The 21,958-nt window shown below is 43.7% G+C and overlaps 1 protein-coding gene across 17 annotated transcripts in view; it reads left to right on the forward strand.

The window, feature by feature from the left end:
- The window catches only part of DAB1 (DAB adaptor protein 1), a 386,755-nt gene that overhangs the window by 249,748 nt on the left and 115,049 nt on the right, over window positions 1-21,958 (forward strand). For all 17 annotated transcript variants that reach the window (XM_072974349.1, XM_072974361.1, XM_072974347.1 and 14 more), the window contains 2 exons: window positions 2,814-2,953; window positions 10,522-10,620. In XM_072974349.1, the coding sequence (XP_072830450.1) occupies window positions 2,814-2,953; window positions 10,522-10,620 (239 nt within the window). The remainder of the gene's footprint in view (window positions 1-2,813; window positions 2,954-10,521; window positions 10,621-21,958) is intronic.

The raw sequence follows: 21,958 nt of genomic DNA on the forward strand, positions 1-21,958 counted from the left end.
TACTGTGAAAAATTACCCTTTTAATGGTAGAGCATTTAATGAGAAACTGGATTATCTACTGCATAAGTGCCCTTCATACAAATTAACTTGGCCCTGGGTCCTAATCTAAATTGGGCTTCCTACTTTCCTCTAAATGGCCTCATATTTTCTTATTAATCTCTGCCCTTGTTCACCTGATCTAGCTCTGCCCCCTCATACGAAGTGTCCTCCACGGCGGAGCTCCGTGCCCTAAGAAATGTTTCTTAAGGCTGTCTTTGTATCTGACTTATGGACCTTTTTTGAACATGACCTGAAGGCTGGAAGCTGTTTGTTCCATTTTCAAGCCATCTCTCCAGTGGAGTTTTAATGCCCTCACTGTATTAAGTATCAACAGACTTGGGCCAGGTGAATTGTGGTGTAAGATGGGGCTTGATAGGGGAGTCGGATAGATGAGAAGGAATTAATCATCATGGTTAAAAGAACAGGCTCAAAGACACAGAACACAAGTAAACGACAAGCCTGGACTTGGACACCAGACAGATCTGGGTTCAGGTTCCACTCAGTGAATTTGGGCAAGTTACTTGGACTCTTAAACTTTGGATTTTAGATCCTTGTCTATAAAAGCTGAGTAATACTACCTACCTTAAGGACTATTGGTGGGCTAAATAAGTTGGTGCATATAATGTGCTTTGTAATAAATACTACCCGGTACTGTTATTACAGTTAAACTTTGGAGGAAGTTCCAGGCAGTGAAAGGGATGTTACTCATGACTGAAATAGTGTCAGAAATTGAAGAGGCTGGATGGTAGTTGTGATGGAGCAAGATAAACTTCCCAAGAAGTAGAGCGAGCCGCCAGAGGCCACTCCTAACCAGCGACTGTATGTAACGCAGGGGGAGGTGACCTTTGTGCCCACGGCTACATGGCTGTATATGCATCATGGCAAATGTTCTTCTCTTCGCTCTTAGCTTTAGTCTCTGACGTCTGCCCTCACTGATCCCTGAGGCTTCATTTGTACATTGATTACACAATTCTGACTAATCATCCATGTGGCATATTTACTTTATGGAAAGTGATTCAAAGGCTTTAATATACTCGGTGTCAGCAAGGGTGCGGTAGAGAAAATACCCACTGGGATTTGGGGAGGACGGGGCCAGGCCTAGCCCTGTACAGGAGATGTTCCTCCTCTGTGCTCTCCTGCCCTCCAGGCTGTTCCTTCCACTTGCTGCTTTTACTGAGCTGGTAAGCAGGGCGACAGCTACCATGTATAGAGAACTTAGCATGTGAATGCAGGCTTTGCACATACTAGCTCATCTAAGTTACTATTCACAGTCGCTCTGGAAGGAGATACTTAATCTTCATTCAACAGTTGGGGAAACAGGCTCGGCAGACAGTTTCGTTGGCTTACAAGTGAGAGAGCCATGATTTGAAATGAGGATTTCTGGCTTTAAAGCTTGCACCTTCTTACACACCTAGCAAAATGCACTATGCATTTTGGTTTGCAGCCATCACAAACTTGAGCTTCTAGGGGCATAGACTTTATCTCACTCATCAGTTGCCAGTGAGTCATAGCGTCTGGCAGAGAGGCGATGCTCAGTAAGGGGTGAATGAATAAATGAAATGCATGCCGTGTTTTGTCAATAGAAGGGCATCAGACAGTGGTTAGCCATTGCGGCTGCTGTTTTCTGTTTTAAGTGTGTCCTCAGATAATTCTCAACCCCACGTAATGGAAAGGCCTCCGTTTGTACATCATGTAGATAGAGGGAAGTGGGCTGAATTAACCCCAGTGTCCTCGGCTCGAAGTTTCTGGCCAATAAAAGAAGGTGTGATGGAGGTGGAATCAGAAGCTGAAGTTAATGATGTTTCAGGAGATGAAAAGCAGGAGTCAAGGGCATTCCAGGCTTTAAGAACCACATGAGCAAAGCCTGTGACTCGTTTGATGGAAGTATGATGAAATTAGAGATTTGAACGCCTATGTATTTTTTTTTCTGACTGTGTGAACATGGACAAGCTATTTGCATTCTGTGACCTTCATCTTTGTCATCTGGGAAATGGATACGGTTCAGTTGTTGTGAAGAGTGGGGATGAAGTTGATAAAACACCTCACCAGAAGCACCTGCTCGGTTCACAGTAACTTGACTGTCCTTATTTTATGTGAATATGTTTGAACTGTGGGTTGATGTGTCTTAGCGAAATATACCAATAATTATTGAGAAAGCCTGTTGCAAGATATGGGCACACTGTACCAAGGAATGTTTCTGTACACACATTAATTAGCAAAAGAGATATTATAAAACTGTGTTTGATCATTGTCCCTGGACCATTACCTGATGCAGAGCAATCCTCTGGAGTCTCACTATATAACAGCCCGTGGAACTGGGTGTAAGGAGGGTCTTGGACCCTGGCTAAAGCCATATGAAATACAAGAAATGCCAACCAGGCTCACGGCTAATCTTACTCTAACAAGAACATCAGACGTGAGCTCCTAGTGGGTGATGATCATTTGTTGATGACCTAAGTGTGTATCAGTCTCTGTATTGGACGCTTTATACATGTCATCTGGTTTATTTCCCTGAACGCCCCCTTGGGGTTGATTATTTTTAACTCTTTTTTTTTTTCTGCCTGAGGAAACAGAGTTGCAGAGAGAATTATGTAATTTGTCTGAGGATTTAAAAGGATAGAGCCAGAATTTGCTTCCAAGAGGCTTACCATTGTTTTGTACTTAGTCCAGTGATTTGATTTCCCTGGAACGTGGGTGAAACCAGAGAACCAGTCTCGGAGCTGCGGGAGACCTGAACACCTACCGATCTGAGTTGTGCTTTTCTCTCTTTGTAGGTCAGGATCGCAGTGAAGCCACTTTGATAAAGAGGTTTAAAGGCGAAGGGGTCCGCTACAAGGCCAAGCTGATCGGAATTGATGAGGTTTCCGCGGCTCGGGGAGACAAGTTATGCCAAGACTCCATGATGAAACTCAAGGTGCTGTGCAAACATTTTACTTTAAATAGTGTGGGTTTGACGTGACTGAGAGGAAGAAACAATTACCACCATTCTGGTAAACATATGTTTATTTATTTCTTCCTAGTAAATTACTTGGCTGTCTGATGACTCACTGCATTCATTTGTGGGAAAGAAATGTCGGTCATTCAGCAAATATTTATTAAGTATCTCTACGTGGAAACATTTTGCTGGTCCCTGTTTTACAGGTTTTGAACATATCATTTTACACAATTGCATCTTCAATGTGCATTGCCTACAAAAATAAGTGCAAACCCATCAAATCATACAGTGCCTCAGAATTTGTACTTTATTTTTAAATAAATTTTTTTATTTTTTACTGTATGATAAATATGGTAAAAGATGATATGATTTTACTCACTCTTGTAATTTCTGTTATTGCCCCCCAAATGCTTTATAATAAAGGGAAAATATGCTTAAAGGTGATATGTAAATAGATACTGGTATTTGGAGCTATTGCAAAGAAGTTTCTGATTTTTAAATGCTTTAACGAAGCCTTTTCATTGAGAAATCTAAAAAAGAAATTGGAAAAAATTTTAATACACAAAACAAGAAAATTATGTCATGAAATGCCCTATAAAAACATACAGAAATGAACATTGTTCCCAGATTCTGGTCTCCATGTAGTCTATGGCTCTTTTTTTTTTAAATAATATAAAATATAAAATAAATAAAAGTAATATAAAATATTAGAAAAACAAATGAATTACAAGACATCTACAAGATACCTTACGCATTTAACGTCTATAATTTAGTTATTTTCCTGATTGTAGAATTCACAAAATGCTCATCAGAAAATATTTTGAAAATACAGAAAAGTGTAAGGAGGAAAATTAAAGCCATCCAGAGTCTCATTACACAAAGAAAATCAGTGTCAGCATTTTTGTGTGTAACTAACAGTCTCTATTTGTATTTTATATGCATTTGTGTATATGTATGTGAACCATATACATATATATAATGTAGTTAAAGCTACTATTTATAGTTTTTTATTCCTCACCTAATAATATCTCATGAGCAATTTTTTTTTTGTCTCTTCTAATAGTCCCTGAGGATACAACTTGGTCAGTGCAAATCTTTTTTGATGTAAGAAATAGGGAAGAAGAGACAAGCCAACCAAGTGCCTAGTAATATTAAACGGGACAATGTCTATAAAACACCCTCTGCATTGTCTTTTCTTTGATAGCTTCTTAAATAAATCACAGCTATTAATGTTGTTTCTCCTGTACACCTTTTCTCAGCAGTTTAACATGCATCTTGGATGCTGAGTCTCCTGTAGTACAGCTGTAGGAATCATTCTTTTTGAAAACTCTTAATTTTCTAAACTGTGTATGCATTACTTTCTTTTAATTTTTTAGCTGTTATGTAGCAAACTTCATTTTAATAGTTATGAGTCTAAGGCATACTAGAAAAAGATACAGAAGACATTAAAATCGTCATTTCATAGATGCTCTTGAAAGAGGTTAATATATCCTTTTGTATAAAATAATGTTGTGAGACTTTAGGGCAGTGTAATAATGAGCCCCCCCTTTCCTGCCAAGTTCAAATCTGATTGATAAATAGACAAAGGAGTCTGACAGGAAGAAGTCTGAATTTCCAGCTTTATGCCCGATGAATGCTGGTCTGGACGCAGATACCCAGCCGTGAGGCATCCTTGAAAGAGATGGGCTATTCCACTTGGTTTGCGGGGAAGCTGGGTAACTGCAGCCATCCCTGCCCCCCTGACCCCGACCCGTGCCCTGCCTCAGAGCAGGACTGTGACTGATGCATGAGATCAGACCAGAATGCCGCCTCTCTACCAGCAGGCGAGTTGCAGAGAGAGAACCCAGAGAGAGTGAACCTTGCATGCTCAGCCTTTCTCCAGACTCCCCATCAGCTAGAGCCATGCCTGCCTTCCCGGGGAGACCCGAGTCAAGGATGGGGACAAAGGACAGGATCTTGATTCTGGCTGAAGTCCCTCCTCACTGAGTCTGAGGCCAGACAAATGGAGATTAGCTCCTGACAGGTACTCATTAAAAGACACCAAGAAAATCTCCAGCGACCTGGTTCTCACCCAAAGCCACAAGTCTGCTGAGGCCGAGACAGGTGCGTCTCCCCCCAGCATCCTGGTAGACAGCACTCACCAGGCATGGGCCACAGAGCGCCTGGCTGGCCAGCTGCCTTCATGGAAGCACAGAGGTCTCAGCGGATGTGAGGCAGAAGTCTGCCTGTGTGCCCTGAAGATTGTCCCTCAGGGTTAACACCGGGCCAGGCTAGCTGGACCAGGCCTGGCAATGACTGCCGACCTTGCGTGCGCGCGTGTGTGTGTGTGTGTGTGACCTGCAGTGAAGTGCCCCACCTGTCACCCTTCATAACCATGAGGTCCCCAAAGCCCTGAGAGTTTGTCCCCGCATCACACGCTCCCGTGAAATGCTCTGAACTTGTGGAGGGTTCCTGGTTCCCAGATAGTTGTCTTTCATTCTTTGCAAGTTGCAGAGAGAATGGTGGCATTTCCACTCCCAGTGGTGTTTCTTTAAGAAACACAGAAACAATAATCGATTCTCCATTTGGCTACCTGCCCAGGGAAGAAAGACACAGAAGCACAAAATGCCTGTTAGCCTTGCAGAAAGGCCCACTTGTTCACGTCAAGCCACAGGAGAAAAAACAAAAATCTGTTTTTCTTTGCTAGACTCTCTGAAGCTGGTCTCTTCCTGTTTTAGAGAGTTTTCTCTTTGATTTCAGAGATTTGAGAGGGGATTCAGAATGTGAGTATGAGTTAGCCCTTTCCTGTCTACCGGCAAAGCCTTGTCGCCATCATATTTTAATTTAGTCAACAAGGCACTTTTACATATATTATCTCTTTTGATCTGGTGAGGTAGTTATTAGTCTCTGTGTTTTGTAAATAAGAAATCTGAGGCTTATGGAATTTACAGGATTTGCCCCAGAACCTTCAGTGAAAATGGGATAAGCCCCGAATTCAAACCTACATCTCCAGATGCCTAGTGTTTGATAAACTATAGTTTAGTGCTTCATTTTATTCTGTTTTGTATCTGCATTTCATTTCTCTTGGTCCCCCAACTGGATTTTAAGCCCCCACCAGTAAGCTACTACCCGGCAGCCCCCCGTCACTTGGCTTCCTGAGTCGTAGCTTCAGAGGCGTTGGGCACAGTGGGGGTGTTTGAAGCTGTAGGAGTAGACGCGTTCTCCCACAGACAGTGCCTGCAGGGCTGCTAACAGAGCCCTAAACATACTGGCCAGGGTCCTGTGAGAACAGCCTACCCGGGCGAGGTCAGAGGGGGGCAGTTTAGTGAAGGGGCGACTTACAAAGGGCAGGCAGGGTTAAGGTAGCAAACAAGGGCTGGTGAGACGCGGGAAACTGAAAGCAGTGGGAGGCTGTCACCACCTTAGGAAGAAAGGTGTTTACCGGAACCCAGGAGCGCAGGACTGGGGAGGAAGTCCTCTCCCCCACCGCAAGCAAAAATGTAGCTACTGCTAGAGATGGTAGAACAAGGATGGGAGGAGGCGGGAAGAAATACCCTGACCTCTCTCCTCCCACCCTCTCGTCTCCCGCACGGGCCTTCTTTCGTGAAACCCACCTGGAAGCAAGAGGGCAGGAAGCTCAGAGGACCTGGGAGTGCAGCCCCCAGGGGCCAGCTTCTGGGCTCAAGCAGGAGAGAGGAAGCTCTTTACGTTGCCCTTTCTAACTGGAAAAAGTGAACCTCAGGATGAGTTTTTTTCAAAGACCGTACAGTGGGTAACTAGTGGGGCTGAGACGGGTCCAGGTTTCGTTCATGGAACTTTCTGGAGCAACAGTCTAGGTTTTCAGCCATTCACGCCTGGAGCTCATTGTGTTTTCACAGATGCTTTATGTGTTCCGTGGAGATCACAGTCATCCCTTCATGTGCATGCACCCTGCTGGGTGAGGTTCCTCAGGGTCCTTTCCTGGGTGTCATCTTGTCCGATCCTCACGGCAACCCCTGTCCTGAACAGGGAGCAGCTTGTCAGTCCTGCCTGGCGTGGCTGACCCCTCCTCTGTGTGTCAGTTCCTCCCCAGGATGCTGTCCCTGTGTGACCCACTTGGGGATGCCCGCAGTAGTGGCTCCACACGGTGCCTAGTGCGGGGTATTGCTTCATTGTGTCAGTATCGATGTTCGTGGTGACAGAAACTGTCCTTTGCTGGGCTCCCTGTATCCTGCACCCGGTGCGAGGTGCAGGCTGTGCATGGTTCATTTTGGGGAGGTAGGAAGTGAGAGTATTCTCATTTTAGAGTTCTCTTCCACTACTGAGTCTGAAAGCTGTTGGTTCCACCTTTTCCATCCATGCTTCCCCAAAAGAGCCCTTACAGAGGACTATAATGGAAGGAACACCAGTACTGGAATCTAAAAGATCGCGGTCTGAATTCCCTGTATGTCTTACTATTTCCTTGAGGCTTGGGGTGGTCACTTGACCCCCTGAGCTTACGTTCCCTCATATGTAAAATAACAAAGATAATTCTTCCTCCCCAGGACTAAGGTGAGGGCTAAATTACAGGACATGTAAGACATTCTGCCATTTGGTAGGTACTCAAGGAAACGTCTGACTTCCCAATTTCCAAGTTTCCAGCAGTGTCTTTGTTGCAGAAACACGACCTCCGAACCCCACTTACCGCATTGAGACTTACGGACAGAGTTTTAGGTCAAGTGGAAAAAGCAGCTTTATTTCTTGGCCAGGAAAGGAGATCACAACGGGTTAATGCCTCTAAGACTGTGAGCCTGCTGGGGAGAGCTAGGGGCTGTCAGGACTGTCCTGGACATTAGGACCGTCATGGAGACGGAGAGCTACTCTCCTTGACCGGAAGTCCAACTCTCTCCCCACCTCGTGTTGTGATGTCTTCATTTAGGAAGGACTTAAACAAGGAAGAGAGACTCTGTCCCCTTTGACGTAGTTCTCCCAGTGCTTCCCTTCGTGATGAGGCCACCTCTCATTCTCTCTTTGCATCCGTCTGGATACTGACGTTGAGGGTTCGGCTACAGAAGGGTGGCAGCATCTGTTACCTTATTCCAATCCATCCAAGAACACCGATTTCAAAGTCAAGTTTTCCTGGGTTCAAAGCCTGGCTTGTTCAGTACCCAAGTGAGGGAAGTTACTTCACCTCTTTTGAGTACCTTTTTAAAAAAATTCCAGACTCCATTCTCGACACTGGGCACACAGAATGAATAAAACAAAGTTTCATGCACAATTTGAGCTTTTGTTCTATTGGGCAAAGGCAGACAGTCATAATACTCTGATTATGTAATATATCAGAGGCTGTTGAGGGCCAGAAGGAAAAGAGAGGCAGGGAGGAGAGAATGACATGATGTTTGGCACGGAGGAGTCAGAGATGATGTCTCAGAGGGTGACACTGAAAAGAGATAAGAATGACCCCCTGTCCTCATGTCCCCCATGTCCTCAACCCTCAATTAATTTATGGGAAAGCAAGCAGCACACTGAGGAATCAAGAAACTTAAACAGGAGGAGGGGTTAAAGAGACAGAGGATTTAGCTCTGGGGGTGCTTCATCCTCATGAACTATTAGAGGGCAGTCATTGGAGGCGGGGTTTTATGCCAGTGGGTTCCATCCCTGAGGGGGCCCAAAGAGGAACACAGGTCGGGTTACAGGAAGGGAGCTGGGCTTGCGAGGAAGAAGACACTCGTGGAGGAGTTAGAACCACCCGCTGCATCAAGAGTCCGGAGAGTGGGTGTGTAGTCTCAGCTTTGTCACCAACTCTGTACCATCTTCGGACTTTCTGGACATCATTTTTCTCATCTGCCAGTTGATAACTTTGGACCAACTAGTTTTGAAGGTTTCCACTGACTCGAACATCCTGTATCTCTGTATGTCAGAAGTGCTTGAGAATGCACGGGCAACTCCTGAGGGAGCAAATTTCCTACCAGTTAAGTAAAAGCAGGAACTGGACCACGGACATTAAGGGAGCATCACTCATTTGCTAGCCGAAATTAATTTTTATGACATCTGTACAGTGTCGCAGGCGTTGTGCTAGGTACTTTACGTAAGTTTTCATTTAATTCTCTTGAACATGTCGGAAAAGTATTTACACTTGGGGAAGTAGAATGGGGAGTGAGTTAAGGCGTTTGTCCAAGATGGCAGCTAGGAGTGATAATCCAGATATTTTGATTCTACAGAATATTTCTGATACCCAAAATGGGGCTAGTCAGACGGCCACGAGAGAATGCCCCTCCCCCTGTGCCTTCTAGTCGCACCTGTCACTGTGTTTGCTGAGACTGAGGTTGGGAGCCTGCTGGTCTGAGAACAACACAAAGGACTTTTTATCTCCTGGAAATATGAAATGATTATTATTTTAGACTTTTCTCCTCCCAGAAAAGAACAGGAATGATGACTGCTGAGAGCTGGGCATAATCTCGCTGTCTGCCAAGGCTAATCGCGACAAAGGGGCTGGAAGCCTCAACATCTCATGCAGGCTCAGCAGCAGCCTTTGAGTGTAAATCCCTTGAATGGCCTCGTCCTCTGAGTTGTCCCCTAATGTGAAGCCCATGCTTCCTGTAATTGGCCATCACAGAGGCTAATTTAAAAAGCAAGAATCTTTACTCTTAACTTGCGTCGTATCAACTTTGTAGATTTTTTTTAATGGAGGTACTGGGGATTGAACGCAGGACCTCACAAATGCTAAGCATACACTCTACCACTAAGTTATATCCATGTCCCACATCGTATCAATTTTGCGGGGGATTCTTGATAGCACATTCATGCAGCAATAATTTGCTGAGTCCTCCAGGAACTGTCCTGGGTACTAGGAAGGGAGCAGAGAGCAGAGTAACATACCTGCCTTTTGTGACATTTATCTTCTAAGTGACTCAGACATGTCTTCAGTTTATAAAAAGCTTGGAAAATTGGGAAAACAGATTTTTGAGAAATGGGATGCACTCGGTAGGTACTTTCCTTGAAAGCAGGAATAATAGGGAAAATTGTAAAAGAACATACAAAATGTGTGTGGGTATAAACTGCAAACCATAGACGTACAACTATGATGATCACATTTTTCCAAACAAAACTGAGACATGTAGTCCGGCAATGATTTTTCTTTTCTTTTCTTTCTAATCTCTAAAATTAAGTTATATGAAAACTTTCTTCAGAAGTATAAAATTAAAATCACAGTTAGGAATAGATTCCATGACTCATGTTTACGTAAAAGGTTGAAACTATATTCAAAACCCAACCAAGATATTAACAAGAGGACCAAACTGTGTGTATCTTGGGACCATGACTTCTGAGCCAAGTGTCCAGGCACAAAGTAGGCACTCTATAAATCTTGGTTCGTCAAAGGAACCAATGTTCTAATATCTATTTATACAGTGTCAGAACAATGAGGACAACTGTTACCCTAAAACATCAAGAAGATGCAAGCCCGTCAGGGAAGGCAGCGTGGAAGGGGGAAGGGAAAGGAGTGTGCGTGATTGGTGGCATCAGTAGATGGTATCTGACATGCCTTTGGGACCAGAGGGAATTTTCAAATGAAAACTCTAAAGTAAAAACCACGTCTTTTCTTTCAACAGGGCGTTGTTGCTGGCGCTCGTTCCAAAGGAGAACACAAACAGAAAATCTTTTTAACCATCTCCTTTGGAGGAATCAAAATCTTTGATGAGAAGACAGGGGTAAGTAAAAGAATCGCATGGCATTGTGAAATTGAATCCATTGATAGATGTGCCCTTAAAAGCCTCCACTCTCTGAGCGGGAATATCAAACAAGCATAAAAACACATAAAGCAACTGACAAACTTGATCAGCTCTGATCGTCCATCAAAGGGAGGCTCTTCCCTGACTCGGCCACAGTGTGACTGCACTGTGCTTCTTACAGTGTAATTGTGATGAAAGTGTCACACAGTCCTGGTAAGGTAATGGGAGATTGATGCACTTTGAAGGGCCGTGATAATGTGGCGGTTTAAGTTAAATTTCTTTGTGTGTTGGCAACTTTAATGACACGCGTCCTAGAGGGAGACACATGGGGGGTCTTTTGACTTGGTCAAAGCATCCAGACCCTCTTGAGTTTAACCTGTGGCACCGTGCAATTGCTGTCATCGAAAAGAATAAATGGAGTTTTCAATCTTAAAAAAAAAAATCTATCGTTGCATGACCGGGAAATGTAAGGGCTGATATGTTGCTGGACCCACTGAAGAAGTAGTTTCTGTTCTCATCAACCTCCTGGCGGCAATTAGCTCCCAGTTTCCTCCCCAGGACTTGCCTGACTTTGTCGGCCCTATTATTTGATGGTAAGGGAAAAACAGAAAAACCTTCTGTGATCTGTTCTGTCGAGAGAACGAGAGTCAAATGGACACATTTTCTTTTTATTCATTCAGTGCTCTGTACCCTCTAAGACACCTCCACCTTTCTCACCTCCTTGGAACATCACAGGTAATTTATCAAGCACTGTGTAAATAATCCAACCAGCCCATGTACAGAACCTTAGTCGTTTTGCATTATTCTTCTCTCCGCTTTGTTCCGGCTTGTACTAGGATACCATAGGGTTAGTAGGATGATAATTTAACAGTAAAAAATGGATTTTCTTGAAGAAAAGTTACTCCTGAATGGCTAGTAATAGCGCTGACATTTGTACACCCATGTTCATAGTGGCATTATTCCCAGTAACCAGAAGGTAGAAGCAACCCATCCATCCATCCATTGGGTGAATGAATAGACAAAATACAATATATGCATAGAGTGGAATATTAGTCAGCAATAAAAAGGAAGGTCTGACATATGGTACAACATGGAAGACATTGTGTGAAATGAAATAAGACAGTCACAAATAGACACATTCAGTAGGATTCCACTTAAATATTTAGAGGATTCAAATTCATAGAGACAGAAAGTAGAATGGGGGTTGCTGGGGCCTGAGGAGGGGAGGTGATGAAGAGCTAATGTTTGATGAGTACGGAGTTAAAAGTTTGGAAAGAAGAAGACAGTGCTAGTGATGGATGTCTGTGGTGGTTGCAGAAGAATATGAATGTATTTTATGCCACTGAGCTGTACACTTAAAAATGGTTATAATCGTAAAAGTTATGTATATTTTACTGCAGTAAAAATAACTAGTAATAAAAATTCCCATTTGCTGAGTACCTAGTATATACTAGGTCCATACTACATGTGCATTACTCAGTTTTGTCCTCACAGTAGTCTAAGGGGATAGTAATAATAATAATGATAATAATAATTTCTTCATCATATAATAACACATTATATTTTTCAGGCATTGTTGTAAACCCCTTATAAGTACCAACTCATTTAATCCTTAAAACAACCCTATGAGGTATAGTATCATTATCTCCTTTCTATAGTTGAAGATATTAAGGAGAGGAAAGGGTATGTTACCTGCTGAAATTAGTGGTGATGGAGACAGGATTATGACCGAGGCAGCCTGGTTTATGCAACTTTCCCCTTAACCATGGTGCCAGTTCTCTCTCAGGATAGGTGAGATTCTCATGGTCACCCAGCATGTAGGAGGGAGAGCTGGGGTTTAACCTCCAATTGGCTTAAGTCAGAAATCAAAGCTGTTGACCTCTACATTATAGGTAAAGGTGGGCCTTCCCTGGGGACATCTTGGCAAAGGGAGTTGAGAATGAGGACTCGAGCATCAGTAGTAAAGGAGCTTGAATGAAGCAAGAGAAAGAGCCTAACGTAAGCCTCTTCTGCCTTCGTGAAAGTAGGGTTCCTGAAAGCAGGGAAGCTTTTCCTCTTCTTGGAAGCCTGTAGTGGGGAGCCCTGTGCTCCGTTTTGAACCTCATATTTTAGAAAGGATACAGTCAAATCAAAGACGATCCTGATAAGGGGACCAGGGCAGTCCAGCTGGGGGACTGAAACCGGGGCCAAGACTTCTCAGCACAGTGGTGGCCTCGTGGGATCCTGAGTAACACGCAGGAGGCGGAGAGCTTCGGGCTTGTGCCACCTTGTAGGATATCATTGCTCCCTTAGCGTCCTTTGTGGGAAGGGGCAAGGTGATGTGGATTAAGCCTAACTGAGGGTTCCTTTCACCATGCTGTACATACCATCATCTCTAGTCTCTTCCCAGTCCACCCCATCCATCACCGTGATGCAGGCATAGCCCAAGGGACGGGAATGAGCAGAGTGTCAGATACCTTATCTTGTCCAGGGGCCATGCTTTTGAGCTTTGCCCCAAACTAATGAGGAGAGGTAGTTTATATTCTTTACCTTTATCTAAATCCTCACTCAAGGGTGGCTAAATACTGGCCCCAAAGGAAAATACCACCAGACCTTTTAATGTGACTTTCGAGTCTTTATCTGGACCAAAAGAGAACAAAAGTAAAGTCATTATTTCAGCTCAAAGCCTTTGGGCATATCCTGGTGGAGAATCAGACTGAAGGCAGAATTAAATGTTTTCTGTCTGGCGTGGTCTACTCCAGTTCTGTTTGATTAACATTAGGCTTCTGCAACCTTAGCTTGTTAGTTTGTCTTAAAATAAGTCTGGGGAAAACTGGTGGAGAGGATTGAACATTTAAGCCAGAAGTGGAGATGATGGGGTGGGGGGGCAGGACACCCCGTATTAATAGTGTTCATCTCTCCAAAGAATTGTGTAGTAGAAGAAAGAGCTGACTTGATCTGTGTGACTCAAGAAACAGACCCAAGACCAGGTGTTGGAAGTTTCTAGGAAGCAGTTTCAGTTTATGAGTAAGAAGAATTTCCCTACCAGTCAGAGCTGTTGCAGCAGTTACATGGACCACGTCCTGTGCAAGTGAGTTCACTACCCCTATGAGTATTCAAGCAGCAATCATATGATGGGGATATTGTGGAAGGAAGTCAAATAGAGGATGAGGTGTTGACCAAAGTCACATCTAAGTTGATTTCCTGAAGAGTGGTTTTAATATTCTGTTTCTCCCTTAAAGTCATCCCTATCAATGTGATTTATCCTCAGATAAATAGAGGTTTTTCAGAACCTCCACTGGAGATTATGAGCAGGAACAGTTTACTGAACCTTTGTCGCTGCCCAGCAGGGGGCCAACTGAATTATGCAGACTGAGAGTCTAAGTGAAGTGTTTTGTCCTACATATCAAAGAAATGGAAAGCTGGGTCTTTGTCATTTGGAATGACAAATCTTAGTTGTTTATCATGTCTAAAGTATTACTGCTCAAGCTTGGCTGCACTATTTTTTTTTTTTCAAAACCAAGAAAAGAAACATTAGCAGAACGTGACACTAGCTAGAATTGTAAAAATCCAAAAGCTGTCAAAAATGTTTTGATCCCAATTAAAGAGACCGTTTGCAGCAATTTACACCTTGTCTTGAATTTCAAAGGGCTCTTGATCTCAATCCTTATATGAGTAAGTTTTGTTTTATTATTAGTATGTTGCAAGAAATAAATCAGTATCGAAAGCTGTTCATATTTTCAGATACCTAAGTATTGCTAATATGCCAAAGGGATCAGTGAGAATGCAGGAAATGTCATACATAAACTCATTGTTATTAGTCATAGTAAGAACAGTAGCAAATCAGAAGTAGAAATGCTTTTGTATCAGTGTGTTGCTAGGTCCTCAAATCAGATCACTGGACACCATGGCAGAAGTGATGTCGTCTTCATTTCACAGATAAGGAAACAGATTCTGGGAGTGTCCCTGACTTGGCTGGAATTTTAGTCCATAGAATTATTTTAATTTGCACCATAAAAAATCATAAATAATTGCAGAAGCCTAGAGATAAGTCTGTTTCTCAGGACAGAGAGCAGTGGTCTGTATCAGCTTTTCAAGATAATGTAATATTTTGTTGCCACAGTCACAGAGGACTTTTGCTTGTTCTTGGTTTAGCCAGCAGTGATCTGGCGCTATTGCGTGCACCATTATAGTAAATCACAGCAGTTCTGTGAAGTAGGTGCTATTATCACCCCCACTTCACAGATGAGATAACTGAGGTCCAAATAATTTAAGTTACACAGCTTACAAGTGGCAGAGCTGAGATTCACCCCCAGGTAGTCCTGTCCAGAGTCCTTATGCTAGTAAGATACCACTAATAGTAACATACCGTTCTTAGTGTGTTTGGGCTGCTGTGACAAAAATACAACAAACAAGGTGGCTTATAGACAACAAACATTGATTTCTCACAGTTCTAGAGGCTGGAAAGTCCAAGATCCTGGTCTGAGCATTTGGTGTCTGGTGAGAACCCACTTCCTCATCAATGATGCCTTTTTGCTGTGTCCTCTCATGGTGGAGGGACAAGGATGCTTTCTAGGGCCTCTTTCACAAGGGCACTAATCCCACTTATGTGGCCCCACCCTCTGGACCTAATCACCTCCCAAAGGCCCCACCTCCTAATACTGTCACCTGGAGGGTTAGAATGTCAGCATATGAATTTTGGGGGGACATAAACATTCAGATGATAGCAATATCAAATTTTATAAATATTTCCTTTTATATACATTAGAGCAGGTTCAGTGTTATCCCTGTCTTACTGTCACCATTAATCACTGTCATTCTGAGGAGTTTTCCTGAGTGAAGATAAAAGGTGTAGAATTACAACTGGGACTGTCTTGTAGACAGAAGGTTGACAGTGTAACCAGTACATGCTTAGGCAAGAGGATATTGGATGCCTATTCTACGCCACGTGATGCTCTGTTTCCTGAGGGTTCAAAGATGAAGAGGATGTGTCCTTGCCCCCCAGGTGTTCATCATCTGGTGGTGAAACCAGACCCACACATGAACTGACACAGGTGTGAATGGAGTTGTCAGTACTCGGGATGGAGACCAAGCTTTGCCTAGAATATTTAGGAAGGTTTTCACAGAAAAGGGCACACTGACTTGGCAGTGGAGGAGTGATTGGTGAGAACCAGATAAGCAAGTCGAGAAAGAGAAAAATTTATTTCTGAATGCACAGATGTCTAAAAGAGAAAGATGTGTGTGTCTGTTCATTCTTCCCTTCAGGAAAAGTCTATTGAGCACTTTTATAAACACACAGATGAACAAGGCTGTATCTTTTTGTTCATCACTGGTATCTACTTGGTTAGCACAATGCCTTCCACATAGTAGGTACTCAGTAATACATATCGCACAGAAAACAAAATAGCCTAGTGATTACAAATCAGCAGATGTACACAGAACAGCTAGGGCTTAGCAGGGAGTAGGGGAGAGTGACCCAGGACTGAATACTGTCCCTCATAATAGAGGGGTAATGGTGTTTTAAATGCAGTGACCACACTTAAATTTCAGGGCTGGTTTAATCATTTATCCTTCAGTGCAAACCTGATGTCACCTTATCCGTGTTTCATCCAGAACTGGACTCTCCTTCCGTTAGTTCTAACCGGATGTTTGGTGTGAGACTAGGGGAGAGCAGCTGAGAGGGAGCAAGGGAAACTGGTCCTAGGGAGGGAGGGAGACAAGGAGGAAGATGAAGGGGCAGCAGAGCAGGATGCTGGGACCTGGGACACCTGTTATCCTGAGAACCACTGAAATGCTACACAGGACTCTCCGAAGACGAGTGGTGCGGTCTTTAGCAGGCTTTCTTGAATCCTTTCTCATTTGAAACCCGAGAATTCTTGGAGGTCTTTATTACACCTTCCCCTTTTTACAGATGAGTCAACTAAGGTGCAAGAAGGGTGAGTGGCTTGCCCAAAAGTGCCATGTGTAGCAGGGGTTGAATTCAAATTCACATTTATAACTCTTAAGCTTATTTTGTTCCGTTTACTCCAGAGATTCTGCACTCAGCTGGTTCTTTCCCCATTAAGGGATGTTTTGGAACTTAACGTAGGCGTTTTGGGTGGTCCCTGAAACCGTACTAGATACAGAGAGGTAGGTCCACTGACTATAAGGCCACCCCTGGCCTATAAGGTGCCTTTGTGAAAATCAGGGGAAGGTCCCCTTCTTTAAGACTTGTAGCCTGGGATGACTTCTGCTGGGAAACTTGCCATAAGTCTACACGATTTTGATGACTGTGCAATGATTCGCTCCCCGTAGAGCTATTCGGTGCACACCCTGCCCAGCTGTGTGTAGCAGATCTGGGAGTGTCATCAGAGTGTGAGCAGAATGCTGGGGGTACCATCTTGCTGTTTCTTGCACAGTCCAGCTTTCAGGACTAGCTGAAGGTGACCCCTCCACTCTGAACATCCTTTGCCCAAGTCCTTTACCCAGTGAACACCTCTTCATCTTTCAAGGTCCAGCAACGTCAGCAACAATGACAGCAACACAGCCCAACAGTTACCACTGACCAGGCCCCTGTCTCAGGCCAGGTGCTTTATTAAACTCAGTGCTTTGCACATTTTATCTTCCAAGCAGGAGTCATATTGGGTCTGTCTGAATCCACAGCCCACACTCCTCATCAGTGTGGTACTGGCACCAGAGAGCAGACAGAGTGGAAGGAGCTGCCTTGGACCTACTCCTGCCCAGCTGTGTGGTTATAAAGCAGTTTTTCTGAATGATTTTGTACCTCTTTTACCCATCTATAAGATGAGGATAATCAAAGTGCCTACGTCTTAAGGTTGGTGCAAGACTGAATGAGGATTTAATTTAATCCTTCAAGACTTGGAATAATGCCTGGTATAATAAAAATCTCTAGGTATTAAATAATATTATCTTATTATCTCTATTGTCCCTTCTCTGATGTGGAGTTTCTTGTGTCTTCTCAGCAGAATTAGGAAGCCCTTTTATAATCCTCCTACAGCATCCTCTGCTTACCTTTATCATAGCACATGCTCATCTGTATCAGAATGAGGTGACGTACGCTTCCATCAGACTACAGGCTTCATGAGGTACCTGGTCTCCTCCATTGCTGTATCTGCAGGGTTTGACATAGGTCCTGGCATGTGATGGAGATGCTGAATGCACATTGAAGGAAGGGAGGGAAGGCCGTTAGGGATAGATGGAATGGAAGAGAGGAAAGGAAGGAGCAGGAGTAATGAATAAGCCAACTTATAATGAGATGCTAGTTGTCTGGACCAGATACTGGAGCCCAGGATGCTACATACCAAAGATGCCATCTTTCTGTGAGTACAGAAAGAATAATGAATGGGTTCAGAGCCCCCTGATCCTAGCAGGTCAGGGATGGAAGATCCCTTAAGTGTTGACTGACCCACTCATTAGTAAATGAAGAAACTCAGAACCCAAAGAGGAGGAGTGGGTCTTGAGAACTCCCAGCAGATTATACGCAAAGCACGCAGGCTTGAATGTTGCTGCTCTGGACAGATCCGAGCCACTCTTGGATGCTCACAAGCAGGAAGTAGAAAGTGTCCTCTTCCCTCCCTCCACTTCCTTCCTCTGCTGTCCCCCGTCTTCCCTTGTCTTCTCTTTCTGTCTCATCTCCATACTCTGCTCATTTGCTTCAGTGTTCAGGCTCCCATGTGCCCGACAGCAGCCCCAGATCCATTTTAATATCAAAGACACTAAACTTCTGAGGGGAAAAATTGGGTCTCTGTACATTTTGTGTCTTCTTGGATGATATTGGATTTTAATTTATCACAATAAGAAATCAATTTATAGCTTGAAACCAACATATTGTTAGAAATTGTCCCTGTCAGGAAGCTACCGCTGTTAGATAATGTAGATAGGGGATAATTCATGACAGGGGAAAAAGGATGTTCCTATTACCCTGGAAAATGAGCCCATGAATGTTTTCAGGCAGATTTGGTAAACTCAGAAATGTAATCTCTTTCCCTCGATGAATCATTTTATCAATTTTGGTCCTTAAGGAGGTAAAGAGATAATACTTTCTGGGCTAGCTACTTTTATATGCGTGGTCTCATTTAATTCAGTCCCCTAAGAACTCAGCTAAGAAAGTAGCATTATTTCCGTTAAACAGATGAGGAAACTGAGATGCAGAGAGGTTAAGGGAGGTGCCCAAAGCTGAATGTCCGACAAATGGACTCCAGCGCAGCATGGCGTTAAGGCCTATGTTCTTTTCAGTTCCCCGTGGTGGTGTGTCTCCTCTCCCAGGGCAGAGTTAGGGCATCTGGTGAGCAAGTGACCGTTCATTTGTTCTCCGGGGGAGAAATCTAACTGCCCTTCAGGTTGTCATCATGCAGAACAGCCCCGTGACTGAAGGTGGATCAGCTACTTTGGACCTCTGAGGGGTGTGTGGGCTACTGGTCTCAGAGTTGCAGAGCATAGATAGACAGTGTGACCTTGGGGTTGGCTCATCTGCTCGCTCCCTAGGACTGTTCCCTCATCTGAACGCTGGGGCCGTTCCACACTTTTTCTTAGAGGCCGAGATAGTAAATATGACGGCCCTTCTGGTCTCATCATGGCCATTTACTTTGGCCACAGTCATGGGGAAGCCACCAGAGACAATATGTAAACCAGGGAGCTTGGTGAGTTCCCATAAAACTTTATTTGTAAAAGCGAGTCACTGGCCCCCGAGCTGTCATCTGCTGGCTCTGTTCTGTATGATTATTGAGGAATCCTATAATTTACTCGTTAGGGCCTCAGGACGAGGGTTCAAATCCCTGGTTTTCTTCTCCGGACCCTTTGTTCACTGTCCTTTGGTGGCTTACCTTTGGGATGCATGCAGAAGTGCTTTTTATAAACTTGGAAGATAAATATTCAGCTCAAGGAATTATATTAGTTATTGCTACTCTTTGTTGAGCACAAATTGCCAGACACCATGCTAAGTGCTTCACATGTATTTTTCTCATTGTATTCTTGCCATCCTTATGTCAGTTACATATTCTTACTCCCATTTTATGGATGGGATGACTGACACTTGGATTTGGTCACTTGACCAGGGATACTCTTAAATTTTATCCACTTATTCATTCACCAAATATTCACCGCGTACCTACTATGTGCCAAGGAGTGTTCTCAAGGATGTGCTTACATTGGTGAGTAGAAGGTGGTCTCTGCTTGGTGGAGTTTGCATTCTAATGCGGGAAGACAGAGAAGAAACGGTGGATGTGCATAAGTCATCTGCTCTGTTAGAAAGTAATCAGGGCTGTGAGAAAAGATCAAAGTAAAGCAAGGTCATGGCATCTCCCCACTGTACTTTCTTTGTCCTTGCAGAAGGGGCCGTGACATACGTGCATTGTAAATTACAGATATTAACGTGCTCTGGGAGCCTCCTGTAGTTTTGAGGGTCAGCTGAGTAATGGAGAAAGACACTTCTGAAAATTCTCATCCAAATTCCAGAAGCTGTTACACTTAGTAAATCAGAGCTGTCCCTTTGGGTGTATCTGCTTTTATTTCGATGGCTGATTGCTTTACATGGACTCTGCTATTTATTGTTTTTCTCTCTCCCATATTTATTTTAGATTTTAATTTAAAACTCATTTCCCATGACTGTGCCATGGTTATTTAGTAAGTGCTTCTATGTTTACGAAGACACTCCTTACAGGAGTTGTTTATATCAGCTTGGCGATGCTGTCACTACGCTCAGCGTTGGAATGGTGGTGCTCTGTGCTCCTCTCGGGTACTTCTCGGTGGCAGCCTGAGGTGGGGCAGCATGAATAATTCTGGGGACCGTAAAGGAACGTGTGTCATAGAAAGTAAGAGCCCGGGTCCAGGTGAGAGCCTGGTAGCATCCACTTCTCAGAGGGGAGACTCTGGGGAAATGTACCTGGTAGAACCTGGGGGCTAGGTGACCAGTGTCATGCAGAGAGGTCCTGGTTTGTGATCAGAGGGTCTGAATTCGTCTGGTCACTAAGTTACAAAAGCGCAGGTTGACCTGTGATGATAAAAACGGCAATGACAGTAGCAGTGATGATAACGCGAGCACTGACTGTCATCCCAGAGCTTGCTGTAAGGGCCTTACCTACATCGCATTTCAGACTTTATGAATCGCTGAACCTCTGAGTGGCTCAGGGTTCTTCTCTGGGGTGTGAGAGCAGTAATTAGCCAAGCTTTATAGCAGTCATGCCAAAGAGAGGTCGTATCTCTTGTTTACACAGGATGGCACTGGGGTTCAGGGAGGTGCAGTGGATTGCCGAGACGTCTCAGTTAATGTCCCTGTCCTCTGCCTTATTTCATACCACACTGGTCTGCTGGCCACATCAAGGAAGCTGGTGTGTGAGCATGTCTTACATTGATGGTTAGATGTTACCTGGAGCAGAACACTACAGTGATATCCTGGCTTACTTTTCATCATTTATTCCTTTGTGCCATAGTTAATGACTATATATATATTTATATCATATATATATATATATACACACATACATATACCATGTATATTATATATAATATAAATCATATATTTTATGTATTATAATGTAAATTACATATATAATGTATATATTTTTAAATTCTAGCATAAACAGTGAGATGAATCTAATGCCCTCACATTTTTATGTTTCATGCTCACGATCACTACATCTTTCTTGTACCTTTCCTGGCTTTTCTGTAGACTAGGAATAACTGTGCTAAGCTGGTAGGGCACTTGCATTCCATGATTACTTGCAAATATGCAAAGTGGGGAGAATTTCCAACAAAGAAACGAACAACAGTGCTGGACTGTGAGTAATTTGAAGGCAGGTCCCTATTGGGTCACTCCTGTACCACCCCTCCTGGCCCGTGCTAGGCTCCCAGTAGGCATTTGTGGAGTTGCACTGCATTCCTCGTTGTAGAAGTCAGGCGGCCTCTGATCCACCTTCTTGTCTCTCTGGGTGCACCTAAAACCTTTGGCCATTGTGGGTGGCATTTAAATTCTCACGGTGATTATCTCCCTGAGGCAGAAAATGGTAACCCCATACTCTCTGCCATGGGCTTCCATGATGCAACCCATTCTGTTCAAGCCATCTCTGCCCTTCTCAGTTTCCTTTAACTTCGAGATGAATGGAAGATTATAAAAATGGTATTAAAAGTTGCGTATAATTTATTAAATCTCAACTTCCAGTGTTATTAATGACCTGGATGCATGATAACTTGTTCCCCCTCGCTTTTCTTTCTCTTTCTCTGGGCACCCTGCTGCCTGTGCAAGTATGTTTTGATCTGAGGGATGAGAGAGAGGATGTCAGCCTAGCAGAGCCGGTAAGGTGATGAGGGAGGACCTGGGGCCGTTCTGTCCACTGGGCTGACT

This window comes from Vicugna pacos, chromosome 13 (assembly GCF_048564905.1).
Source record: "Vicugna pacos chromosome 13, VicPac4, whole genome shotgun sequence".
Lineage (NCBI taxonomy): Eukaryota > Metazoa > Chordata > Mammalia > Artiodactyla > Camelidae > Vicugna > Vicugna pacos.